This window comes from Carassius gibelio, chromosome A3 (assembly GCF_023724105.1).
Source record: "Carassius gibelio isolate Cgi1373 ecotype wild population from Czech Republic chromosome A3, carGib1.2-hapl.c, whole genome shotgun sequence".
NCBI classification, from domain to species: domain Eukaryota; kingdom Metazoa; phylum Chordata; class Actinopteri; order Cypriniformes; family Cyprinidae; genus Carassius; species Carassius gibelio.
The window spans coordinates 26,744,845-26,758,210 of record NC_068373.1 but is presented as its reverse complement, the minus strand read 5'-3'; the positions used below and the strand labels follow the sequence as shown (position 1 = coordinate 26,758,210).

General features: G+C 37.4%; 1 protein-coding gene across 6 annotated transcripts in view; it reads right to left on the bottom strand.

Moving 5' to 3' along the window:
• Nucleotides 1-903: 903 nt before the first annotated feature.
• The window catches only part of sun1b (Sad1 and UNC84 domain containing 1b), a 28,274-nt gene continuing 15,811 nt past the window's right edge, over nt 904-13,366 (bottom strand). For 5 of the 6 annotated variants that reach the window (XM_052553347.1, XM_052553345.1, XM_052553325.1 and 2 more), the window contains 18 exons: nt 13,050-13,252; nt 11,214-11,447; nt 10,126-10,206; nt 9,026-9,133; nt 8,716-8,814; nt 8,280-8,373; nt 8,071-8,129; nt 6,856-7,049; nt 6,497-6,757; nt 5,813-5,905; nt 5,203-5,246; nt 4,967-5,111; nt 4,624-4,890; nt 4,191-4,275; nt 3,993-4,108; nt 3,741-3,908; nt 3,501-3,593; nt 904-2,595 (listed from right to left, as the gene is read on the bottom strand). In XM_052553347.1, the coding sequence (XP_052409307.1) occupies nt 2,479-2,595; nt 3,501-3,593; nt 3,741-3,908; nt 3,993-4,108; nt 4,191-4,275; nt 4,624-4,890; nt 4,967-5,111; nt 5,203-5,246; nt 5,813-5,905; nt 6,497-6,757; nt 6,856-7,049; nt 8,071-8,129; nt 8,280-8,373; nt 8,716-8,814; nt 9,026-9,133; nt 10,126-10,206; nt 11,214-11,447; nt 13,050-13,252 (2,461 nt within the window). In that variant the 3' untranslated portion in view covers nt 904-2,478. The remainder of the gene's footprint in view (nt 2,596-3,500; nt 3,594-3,740; nt 3,909-3,992; nt 4,109-4,190; nt 4,276-4,623; nt 4,891-4,966; nt 5,112-5,202; nt 5,247-5,812; nt 5,906-6,496; nt 6,758-6,855; nt 7,050-8,070; nt 8,130-8,279; nt 8,374-8,715; nt 8,815-9,025; nt 9,134-10,125; nt 10,207-11,213; nt 11,448-13,049; nt 13,253-13,366) is intronic. The other variant, XM_052553348.1, reaches the window with a different exon arrangement.

Sequence of the window (13,366 nt, the reverse complement as noted above, 5' to 3'; positions counted from 1 at the left end):
TATTTTACAAGGCGTAATCTTAAACACTAAACACACACACACAAAGAAGGGTTCAAACCTTAATTCATTGGCCATCTCATCATAACTGTCTGGCGTCCTACAAACCAATAACAATTCAGTAAATGTAGCCCATATGGAAATAAGAACTAACGTTAGACGATGCTACTAACATAAGTTCAGCGCGTGACCGTGGTATGAACGAAAGAAAGAAAGCGCGTGGACAGAAGAAATAGTCTGGGGCTTATAGCACAGACTCATGAGCAGCTTCGCATAAAATATCAATAAATAATGTGAATTTGAGAACATTTCAAGTCACAACCCACACATTTAGGGCAACCACGCACACTGAAGGGCAACATCAGCCCGGCTGTGCTGCTCTCTAGTGGCCACTTCTGGTACTTTCATTAGCTATTGCACTCATTTTACAAAGCTTGTCAGTATTTTAATATATATATATAATGAAACCATAAAAACATTTTCATTACTTTAAATGAAGTAAAATATTATATACAAATTTATAACATAAAACTGGCTAAAAATGCAGAATTGCTAATTTCTGGAATTCCAGTTTAGTGGGGCTCTCTCTATAAAAGGGGTTCATCCTAATTTTTTGTAGGCTCTGCCAATAATCATTTATTAAGGGTATATGACCTCATTAAACATTTTTGTCAAATACCCAGTTACCTTTCAAAAAAATATCTACAACTAATTACTTACAATACTCACCGTCCTACAGTTCCAAACTTGTATGAAGTTTTCTTCCATAAAAACATAATCAAAAGGTAATAATATATATATATTACCATTTACTTTTTTTTAACCTTTTTTTTAAAAAACTGTATTTTTAATCCACACTTCAATTATAAAAACAAACAAATACAAATAATACTACTAGAAATATCCTCAAAATTACAATTCTTTACTGATACAACTCATAGTACTGTAGCCATTTTATAACCACAAAAAAAAAAAAAAAAACTAAATATAAACAGACCGATATGCACCGAAAAGCATTTTACAAAAACACACCGCACAAAGTCCTATTTCTTAGCTAAATTTCCATCAAATAAATAGTCATGAACAAATCAATAGTATTTTACAAACGGACTCTTTTAGTTCAACACAGCGTTGAATAAACCAACCCCTGCCTTTTTAAACAGATCCAATGAATCATACAGGACTTGTGCAACTTACATTTCCTTTAGAAAGACATAACAGTGCATTGTCTACTTTAACTAAGATGCTTAAAAACACAATAAAAAGGAAAATGATGACAATGACAGGGCGCACCCCTTTATGTAAAATAAACACTGATATAAGTCGATTAAAAAGGTCTAATTACAATAAGTTACATTCCTGCAGAGTATCGTGACTGAGATATGACTACTTATGAGAAACAAACAACAGTGAGTGTTTAATGACTAGTTTTGTTCAAATGTACACGTATTAGTCCACATGCGGTCCATAAACATCCATTGACTTCTCTGGAAAACCATCGGAGGTCAAACTAGTGTCTCCTGCAATTTATGACTATTATGAGAATAAATAAACCTTTAAAAAGCATTAAATGAAGTGCCTGTTGGGTGAGAAGTTGTCTGGGTCATATTCTATCATATATATATATATATATATATATATATATATATATATATATATATATATATATTTCTGTATAACAGTATTTTTTTATTTACTTTATTACAATAAAAAAATCAAATGAGTACAAATTGAAAAGCTGTTGAGAAAATGCTATAACTAGTTTTTTTTATTTAATTAATTAATAATAATAATAATAATAATAATAATAATAATAATAATAATAATGAGAAAGCTTGCCTTAAGATTTTTTTAAAAAAAATGTTGTGCTTAATTTTGAAAAAGTAAAAATAGTGTCACAATGCAAAAAATTGAAGCAACCATGAAATAGGATTTGTTTTGTATTTTATTTTGGATGAATATGATCCAGACATAATCTCATCAGGTTTTGTGGGGTTTAGTGGTTTATCATTGGTAAAGTCTCTCTTCTAGCTGATGGCCTCTCTCTGTGACCGTGCAGACCGGTGGACGAGGATGAAGTCAAGCTGGGATACTTACACTAGTGTGTCCTGAACCTCCCAGCTCTCTACATGCAGAAAACCAAACAATGTACACAGAATGAGAGAAGCATGTTCTGTCTGAAGGCACAGATACCTCTACGTGTGAGAGCGCATGGGGCAGGAGCGTAATACAAGGCCCAGCCGTGAGGGCATGAATCAGTGCAAGAACAGGGACTTGGGCAGGAAACGAGTGGGAATCCTTTAGCTTAAACACATTGCTCTTTCCCACTGCGCTCCTTGTAACTCTGTTTCGGCCATCATTCGTATTAAAGTTTTAGAAAGGTAGCTGCAAGCCCAGTTTAGTCCGTGCTGCATCCGAGCAAGTCCGAGCGTTTCCTGTATGTACATAAAGGGTTATATAGTAATGTACAGCGAGGCCTGATCACGGAGTGTGAGGTGCGCCGTGAACTCTGAAGCGGTACAGACAGGTGTATTCGGGATGACCCCAGTTCGACAGCACTCGCATCTCAATGATCTGAAAGGCCTTGTCATTCTTCTCCTAGAGAGAGCCAGAGAAAAAAAGGCAAAATTAAACTTCATCGCAGTTCAATTCAATACCTTGTAAGCAACATAACTAAAATGAAACTACATTAAAGACTGGTATGGAACATAAAGTGCATGGAAGACTCAAGACTCAATGTATTCCAAAAGATTTTGGCAGTGGCAAGTTGCTAATAACACTTCTTTTTTTCTTTTTTTTACTAGCTTGTTGCAATCCATTATTGGGTAGATTTCTCTAAAAAATTATACATGCAATGCGGAATTTGGCCAAAAAGTAAACTGCATGTTGCTAAGCTAACAACAGTAAGCACCAAGAAACAAATAACACACGAATAATGGGTTAAAAGGTGCATGTTTCATTATATTTAAATATTTTTACAGCTGCTGCCTATCTTTTGGAGCATCCTCTTTTTATTTTCAAATTCCATTTTATTTATTTATTTTCCCAAATTGTGTGTGTTTTTTTTAATTAAATTTTATTAGCCAAAAAGGATGTCTAATTAAGATCATTCATAAAACATTAACAAATGAATAATCTATTAACATTTTAAGAGTACATTTAATAGAGCCCTATTAAAATGTAACAATTTCAGAAATTCTGTGTTGTCTTAGAATTTTTCTGAATTCTTTGTTATTACAAATTTACTATCAAAAATACTTATTATAAATTTACTATCAAAAATACTTATTATAAATTTACTATCAAAAATACTTATTATAAATTTACTATCAAAAATACTTATTATATAAAGAATGCATACAGTTTTAACACTTTCCTATAGTTTTCTCAAATGAAATGAATTTGACCAAATCACGTATCATTCCATGTTATACAGTAAATTAAATTGATGAAAATGACGGTGATTCTGCTCATCCTGCGTATTCCGTATGCACATATTTTACCATAACAGGGAAGATCTGGAGTGATTCTCCATCTTCTTGATAAGTGTAGTCACCGAGCAGTTTCCCTTCCTCCTGGTATTCGTCATCTAACCCCTGCAGACACAGACGGCAAGAATTACATATTGCACAACGTGGGACTATAGACCACTTCTTAACACAAAACTCATTGGGTTAAGCATAAATAGCCATAAATATATGCAAGTACATACTCATACATCAGACATAAGTGCACATTCTTACATAGACAGAGAATCGTCGAGGTGCGCTGCTGATGTTTGCAGAGGGTGAGAGGCTTTTGGGAATATGCTCCAGGCAGAAGGAGGTAGGGATCACTCTTAAAGAGAGCCTGATCACCAGATAACCTTGGGAGCCTTTAAATGCCCAGCAGTTTCCTGGGTACATGTCCGGCTGCAAGGCAGACAGAAATTGACATCACACATCGGGGTCTTACATTTATTTTTATGTATGATGCTAGTAATTGACAGGTTTTACCTGGATGACGACACGTGGCGACTGCGAGAAGTACCAGAGCGGGATCCCAAACAGACTCATGAGTGCGGTTTTTGTCTCGTACGTCTCAGAACAGCGTGTGCTCAGGATACTGCCACCTGCACACACATGGGTCTCACGTAAATACCTCTTTGCAGGGTCAGTGATGTTCATATATATGTGTTTTGCAGACGTGCTTACCTCCAGACTCCAGAGCGTAGTCCACCTGTCCGGTGCGATCCTCCGAGTACAGCTTCAGCGCGCGCTGGACGATCAGCTGGACTTGCTGGGAGATAGAGGGCAAACATGAGATTTAAATGGCATTGGCATGTTAACAAATATGGCCCATTAAATTCATTTGAATGATATTCTAATAGATTGGTTGCTTGATGTGTAATGAACTTGACATTTTAGTTTAGATGTGATGTTAGCGTGTCTATTTTAAAAGAGCAACATTTTCCCTTCTGGAGTCAGTAAAATTTATTTAAAGATGTTGTTTATGTTCACCAAGGCTGCACTTATTTGATCAAAAATACAGCAATAACTGTAGATAGTATGAAATACTATTACAACTTAAAATATCTATTTTCCATTTTAATATGTATATATTCCTGTGATGCAAAGCTGGTTGTACCTCCTCTGACATCCCAGCAGCCCCGGCGGTGTGGGCAACGGTCTGAGTAATTGTTTCAGCTGAGAACTGCTGCTGTTGGCTCTCCTGCAGCTGCAGGGACAGATTTCCCAGAATGCTGCGCTCCAGGGTCATGAGGGTCGCAGTGAGGTCAGAAGAGCGCACGTACTGAGATGCCAGCCACGGCAGCAGGGGCTCGGGGATCTCTGCTTCACCTCGGTCTCGACCGTACAACAGCACATACAACTGTTCTTTCACCTGTGCTGACACCTGGGGAACAAATTTGATTTTATATAAGTTAAAAAAGCAGGACAAATGTATTATGTGCCATTTAAACATTACATACAGTTTCATGTATGGTGTCGAGTTGGTCACATTTTCCTTTGCATCCCATCACTCCTTGCAGGTCTCCTCTGATGCGGCCCAGCTCTGCTTCCAGCCTCTGAACCTCAGAGAGCAAAGCATCATGCTTCTCCTGAGAGACTCCAACACTGCAGTGTGAAACACCAGAGCAAACATTAATACTGAGACAGGAAGTGCCAAAAACGACAGCTTCTGCTGGTGATGTATGAGCATGTCTACCTGACAGGAGCCTGTACTGGAGTCTGCTGTGTTAGATGGATTTTCTTTGATCGAGAAGAAAATTCAGACAGAATAAGATGAATGAGTAGGATCAATACTTACATTTTTTTTTTTTTATAAATTATTACTTATAATCAGGCAAGGAAGCATTATATTGATCAAAAGTGACAGTATAGACATTAACAGTAATTAAAAAATGCTTCTTTAGCAGTAAATCAGATATTAAACTGATTTCTGAAGGATCATGTGACACTGAAGACTGGAGGAATGATGCTGAAAATCCAGCTGCGCATCACAGATATAAATTGCATTTGAAAATATATTCACATAGAAAACAGTAATTTTAAATTGTAATGATATTTCACAATATTACAGTTTTACTGTATTTTTACTGATCAAGGTAATGCAGCCTTGGTGAGCATGAGACACTAAAATCCTTTGAACAGTAGTGCATGGCATTTTAATTATTTTATATTAACTGTTGCAATATCATAGTATTTTCTGTGACAATTTAAAGTTTAATCATCTGTAGTGATGAACATCGGCAACTTCTGAGTCTGAAGACATGGGAGAATGATCATGGTCACAAGTGTGAGAGTGTGGGATATACCTCAGTTCTAGAGTTCAGGTTCTTCAGCAGGAGTTCCAGCTCTGCTAGTCGAGCTTCAAGACTCGTCTGATGCTGCACATGCTGTTCCTCAGTCTGGAAGACATCGGGAGAGGAAGAAATGATATTTAGATAACAAATACAGCAAGTATTTTATTTCATATTTGACAGAGAAGTAAACTTTTTTAGGGAAATATCTTTTAAAAACATTAATGACATTTCTGAATAAAACTGTTACCTACTAACATTAAAAGCAGAACTGTGAAATAAACTTCCATTTTTTTTATTAACTTAAAAAAACAAAAAACAATATTACAACAGCTAAATAAAATATTTTATTTTGTTATATGATATAAATTTGCAAAAATTCCCAGGTGTAAAAAGTATATATATATATATATATATATATATATATATATATATATATATATATATATATATATACACATATATATATACATATATATATATACACACATATATATATATATATATATATACACATACATACATATATATATATATATATATATATATATATATATATATATATATATATATATATATATATATATATATATATATAGAGTAGCCCCATAAAATATTTACTTTTTGGTGATCCTTTTTGAAGTAAACAGAGAATATGAAACCTAACGAATAAAGCATGAGATGAGCACACATTCTGACCTCCGCCCTGCTGACCGTGTCTCTCTCCATCTCTCCCTTAAGCGTGGTGAACCTGGGCTCGAGGAGCTGAGAGACCCACAGGCTGAGACTCTCTCTGTCGGTGCGTGTGTTCATCTGCTCCTGAAGGGACTGAACCAAACCCACGGCCTCCTCGTGCTGCTGCTTGGCTTTCAGCTCCCCCTGCTGGACACTTTCCCACAGCGCCGCAACACGCTGCTCGAGCCGAGCCAAACGCTCGCTGCTAATAGACTCTGATGCAGTCTGAAAGTGTTCAGATTAGAATTCAGTTTTTTTTTTTTTTTTACACATATGATTTGACTCCAGATATCATTCTATAGCGACTGGTCCTGGTTTGTTACCTGTGAGACGACCGGAGGTGGGATGTGTTGTTCTTCAACCAGTGGTTCTTTTGTGAAAGAAGGGAATGCTGGGAAAGAGGGAAGAGAAGGGAGTGGTGGAAGTGATGCGAAAGAGGTGACTGCTGTTTTCAACTCTGTCAAGTTTACAGCCGGAAGGAAGGACAGAGCGAAGGGTGGACCGAGGTACCATAATCCTATAAACAGAGAGAAAGAGAAACTTTAAAAGACAGGATCTCTAAAAATCACTTAGTCTTTAATCAAAGGCTGATATAAGGAGTTTATGGACATTCTGGTACCCAAAAAATAAACAAAATAAAAACCACAAAGACACTTTTCAAAGGGATTTCAGTGCTACACAGTCAAATTCAATCATGGTTGTGATGAGGGAGAAAGAAAGAGAATGTGTGTGTGTGTGTGTGTGTGTAATCCTGAATACATGTGAAAGTAATTCAAGAGAATAAGAAAACCCATCTGGGTAGAACTACAGTCAGATGACTGCACGACTGTGGCTGTTCATCAGTGCCAGTGGTTTCGTGAAGGAATGTGTGGATCGTTATAACAGTTTCTGTGCCACCAAAATGAATGGCCTGTTTTTAATATAACTGTCTCTGTATATTACACTAATATGAGTATTGGAGTCTATTATATGTAAGTATTTCAAGTGTTTTAACATATGTAAATATGTACAATGCTACACTTTTTTCATAGAACACAACTGGCTTTGTGATTTAAACTAGTTTAAAACCGGATGAAAGCGCTGAAATCAACAAATCTCCATCATTTACCATGGTTCTACTGTAGCAACAATAACTGCATCATGGTATTGTGCCAACTATGTGGGATATTTATATCAAATTGTATTATATTATTAATATAGATATGTTTTAAATGTTGGAATATGGAATATTATTACAATAGTTTTTGTAATCAAGCTATAGCGTTTGTGCATTTGTACTAAATGTATTTTTAAGCTACTCTTTTTTTTATACAAATACCTAGAAACTATTTTTTACCATGGTATTTTAGGTGCTGTTTGTGTATGATATTTAACTGGTTTCTACAATTTCAACATAGAAGCCTAGCCTTTAAACGTGAAAGAAATAAAGATTTAATATTTATCATAATAATCGATATCAACCAATTAACCTTTTTTTTTTTTTGCCATATCACCATTTAAATGACTTTTAAATTTCAAATCAGTCTTATTAATCTCACCGAGCAGCAGGAGTAAGGGTAGCAGAAACAGAAGAAGCTTCAGTAGTTTGGGCAGACACCTGAGAGACAGAGAAAATACTCTCAGAAACAACATTTATCATAGGCACACCAGTCACAATATTTGCAAAAAACAATACAAGCACATGATTATAGTGCATTAAAAAAAGAGCCATTATTTATGTTAAGGACTAAACACTTCAAACTTTTACCTGGTGAGAAGAAAGACGTTGATCAGAGACATGAGCGCGACCAGCTGATACCATCCCGTTCCCAGCCACCAGAAGGCGCCGGTCGCTGCTTTCCCTGTTCGGAGCACATGTGCAAGAGCAGAAGAGGAAGTTACATGGAGTGAAAGTTAGGCCACGTGCAGCATGACAGGTTTAAATGATTTAGGGAAGAGAATTATTAGTCAAAGAATCAGAAACAGAGATGGATGGACTCCAACCACCAGAGCTGAAAAGCTAAGAAAGGAAGTGCTGGTTAAAATGATTTGTCTTCTTCAGACAGAAGTCAAGAGGGATCGCTGAGCTTGAAAAATGATCAAATAGATGCAAGAGTCTAATAAGCCAAAAACCACACTGATACGAGAGAAAGGAGAAAGTAAGAGACAGAGACAAGCATGCTGGAGTCTGGATTTATATGGACCTGGAGAACACACTGCCAACCACAGAACGGACTTCAGCTTCTGAGTCACGAATGCACCGGCGGAGCCGAAACCTCGGCACACCCGCAGAAGCCCGTAACCTGAGTGTGTACCATCAAAACAGAACACAATCAGACCACGTCCATTTCAGTTCTTACACAGCGGCAAATTCTTTCAGCTAACGAACGGACGGAAAACAAATATTGTCATGAAAGCTTGTGGAAAGACGACACACAACAGCTTCTCTACTGGCATGAGACACTGAAGTCGATGTCTACTGGGAATGTGAGTGAAGATCTGAAGGTGTATAACCTGTATAAGAAACAAGGGCCCACAAGGCTGCGAATACATGGCGGGTGTAGGAATAGTGTTTGTGCTCCGTGTGCATCTCCATGTGCTGCTTTCCTTTACAGTCATCACCTGAAAATCAGCAGGGGCCACAACATCAGCATCAGAAGACACACGTGTTGGAGTAAATTCAAAATAATAAACTACTGTTCAAAAGTTCGGGGTCAGTAAAATATACTTTTAAAATATATGAATACATTCAGCAAGGATGCATTCAACTGATTTAAAGTGACAGTATAGCACATTTAGAATCTTACAAAAGACTTTCGTTTCAAATTAATGCTGTTCTTTTGAAGATCCTATGCAAAGAATCTTTAGAAAATGCTTTAGAGTTTCCACAAAACATTGAGAAGAAGAACAGTTACTTTCAATTATTTTTGGGGTATTTTTGATCAAATAAATGCAGCCTTGATGAGACCCCATTCAAAAACATTGCACTGATCCCAAACTTTTGAAAAAAGTACAGTAAATTTAAATCTCAATCTATAAAATAATACTTTCAAAATGACTGAAAACCACTGAAAATATAACATACATTATAAAAAGCTTAGTATATAAGGACAGGACGGCTACATAAAAACTTCACAAATAGCTCAAGTGTGTGGTAAATTTAGATCTTAGATATGTCTATTGTCCCAGACCTTTCATTTCCCATGTGTCTCTCTGTTTGACAACAGATGAGAGGATCATTTGTCATGCTTAAACTGGGCTGTCATTCAGAATGGGTCAATCACATGCTCTGTTGACCATCAGGCTTAGGTTCTGCCAATAAAATAGCTGTACAAAGACATAATCTGGAGCTCAGCGGTCACAAACATGGAAATCTACTCTAATCGGCATGTGGTTCACTTAATCTAACATGCTTTACCCAACAAAAAGGGATCATTCTTGAAAAACAGCTAAAAAGACCACTTTGAAAGTGACAAAATACAAGTACACTGACAAAATAGACTTCTGTTGATGCTGCTTCAATGATACAAAATGTTAAGACACATAAAAGTCCATGTCCCATGTTCTAATAGTTTTGCACTGAAGGATTGTTTGGGAATCCTGTGTGAACTTACAGAGTGAGCCGTTGAGATTGAGATGGCTGTCTGTGGTCACCAGATCTCGCACGTTCACACTGCCACAGTAGCTGTCATGAGCTGAAACACACACACAGAAAATAAGCACTTGCTCATCTGATATTTGAGCATGCTTTTCACTTTATTTCACAAAAGGCGACTGGGATTTTACATATAAACACATAGTATTACAACAAAATTACACATAATGCAACTGGAAATATTTCCAAATGGAAAATGGGAGATTATTTTCTTTTACATTTAAGTTGCCGTCCTCATTGGTATACTTCAAATAATCACGGCGAACCAAAAATCAAGATGTTGAACAAATTATTGAAACAAAAACACACAATATGTGGGTTAAAGAAATGTCTCACCCAAAAATGAAAATTTGCTTAAAATGTACTCACCCTCAGGTCATCTAAAATGTAGAGTAGTTTGTTTCTTTATCAGAACAGATTTGGAGTAATGCATCATCATTTCACTTGCTCACCAATGGATCCTCTGCAGTGAATGGGTGCCGTCAGAATGAGAGTCCAAACAGCTGATAAAAACATCACAGTAATCCACAAACAGTCCACACCACTCCGTGCAACAATTAACATCTTGTGAAGGGAAAAACTGTGTATTTGTAAGAAAATAATCCATCGTCAAGGTGTTTTAACTTTACACTATTGCTTCTGAACAAAGTCCATAGACTATACATAATCCATAATAGCTCTTTCTAAATACATTTTTTTTTAAGTGTTAATGATGGATTTGTTTCTTAAAAACCTGCAGCTTTTTTCTTTGCAAAATGTCAATTGATGGCTTGGAGTGGTGGATTACTTGTGGATTATTGTGATGTTTTTATCAGCTGTTTGGCCTGATGGCACCCATTCACTGCAGAGGTTCCATTGGTGAGCAAGTGATGATTAATAATAGTGCATCTCTAACTCTAATTCTCCAAATCTGTTTTGATGAAGCAGCACATTTTTCTTCAGATTTTGTTGATTTGTGTAAACTATCCCGTTAATAAAGTGTTCTGAAATATGGAGAGGCATGAAAATGGAAACGATGTTTGTGAACTGACCCGATCATGTCCTCACCTGTCTTGTCAACACTGTTCAGAGAAGTGGTCATAGTGGCGTCTGCAGCTGTCTGATACGCTGAAGACACAGATGTGGAGTACGGTAAGGAGCATGCCATTTCATCCTCCTTCCCGTCGGCGTGGAACGAGCAGTCTTTACAGATATAGCCGTTAGCCAGAAAAGTGTGCGCCTCTGTTTTACTGAGGTCTCCATTCTCCAACAGAGAGCTGTGAGCATTTCTTCTTCTCCGTGCTGAACACAACATTAAGAAAATACCAAATACATTAATAAAAAGAGTCAGAGCACACTGTTCACCCTGATGTGATTCACAGAGGACCGACGATAACCCGACCTGATCTTCAGGTCTGAGCAAGAAACAGAGTTATTTACTCAGTTAACTTAAACATAACCTTGAGTTTCCTACAAAAACACTCGCTTATGCATAGTCTCATAGTTTCAACAGTCAGGATTAAATAGGCAATAGATACAGTCTGACATTTGCCAAAAAAAGATGCCAATTACATTTGATAATTTGCGAGTTTTCATGAAAGATTACAACAACTGATTAAAGGAGTCGTTCACCCAAAAATGCACTCAACCTCAGGACGTTCACGATGTAGTGGAGTTTGTTTCTTCATCGCAACAGATTTGGAGTAGGGGTGTCCATGGTTAACCGGTTAACCGATTAACCGTTAAAAATTGTGTAACCGAGTGAAACATTTTGCTCGGTTAAGTGACGTCAATGGCGTGCATTGAATTTAGTTGTAATACATTTTTGCACCACCAGAGACCGCCAGAGCGCTCCCAGACATTTGTAATGTCCACAAGAAGAAGTCATTTTTCTAATATGAAGCGGGCTAATACGAGTGACGGGGCAAAATGCAAGTATTGCAATACAGTGCTTAGATATACTTCAAGTACAACCTCGTAGTTGTAATCTCAACAGCCAACACCCGGGCATCATTAGGCCGGTCAGGACACACTGGATGCGTGGCGAAAGCATCTCAGCTGCGTGGCGTGTCTGTTTTTAATTCGGTTCCCATGTTAACAGGTTAGAGCTTGCCGACTGCCTGCGTGAGACGCGCGGCTCGACGCGTGCATGCTAGAAATAGAACCGACGCCTTGTTGGAAGCGTTTCCAGGCAAAGTATAATAGGAAAATATGTTTATATGTCATTTTGTACATAAATACATATTAATTCATGACATTTTGATATTTGAAAGTCTATAGGTTGACATAAATTCAGATATAAATGTAATTTAAATAAATAAATAAATAATTATCGATTTTCAAATATTGTACGTGTCAAACATAGTCATAGTCATAGCCTTAGCGAGGCGGCCGCGGAGTCTGCTTGTTACCTTTTGCCTTATACATTTTAGGCTTATTCTCAAATTCAGATTGTGTTAATGGGCGGCATTATTAGGCAGTTTTAATAGGAAAATTTGACCGGAGAGATTAAATTTTGTCGGACATTCCTTTTTTTTTTTTCGGCCAATGTCCGGAAATTACTATGGTTATGGTTACTATGGCACACTGTGGTTAACCGAGTATTAACCGCTAAGGGCCTCGGTTAACGGTTAATGAAAAACTTGAGAACGTGCAGCCCTAATTTGGAGAAAGATTTTATGAGCTGTTTGGCGGCACCCATTCACTGCAGAGGATCCACTGGTGAGCAAGTGATGTAATGCTTCATTTCTCCAAATCTGTTCTGCTGAAGAAACAAATTCAGCTGCATCCTGGATGACCTGAGGACAAAGTTTCATTTGGGGTGAACTGCCCTTTTAGGGAAATTAAACAAGGATGGTTTTGACTTCATGTTGACTTTTTGCACACTCGTGAAAGGCCACTGACCCGAGTACGTGTGTGTTGTGGAGCTCTGTCTGAGCGTGGACTGATCCAGCAGGCTAGAGATCAGAGATGCATCACTGGCTGTACTGGTGAAACTCAAATCTGACAGGGTCTGGTCGTTCTGAGCAGTCGGGGTCACGATCTGAGACACGCTCTGAGACTCGTACACGGATGAGCCCTGCTGCTGCCTCCTGCTCCGCACAGACCTTTGGGAAAAATACAGTGGGTCAATTACATCTGAAAACGAGTATGCACTTTTAGTAAACCCTACACAAAGCCACGTGTCACTGCCACTAAATTGCAATTTATGTGAAATTGTG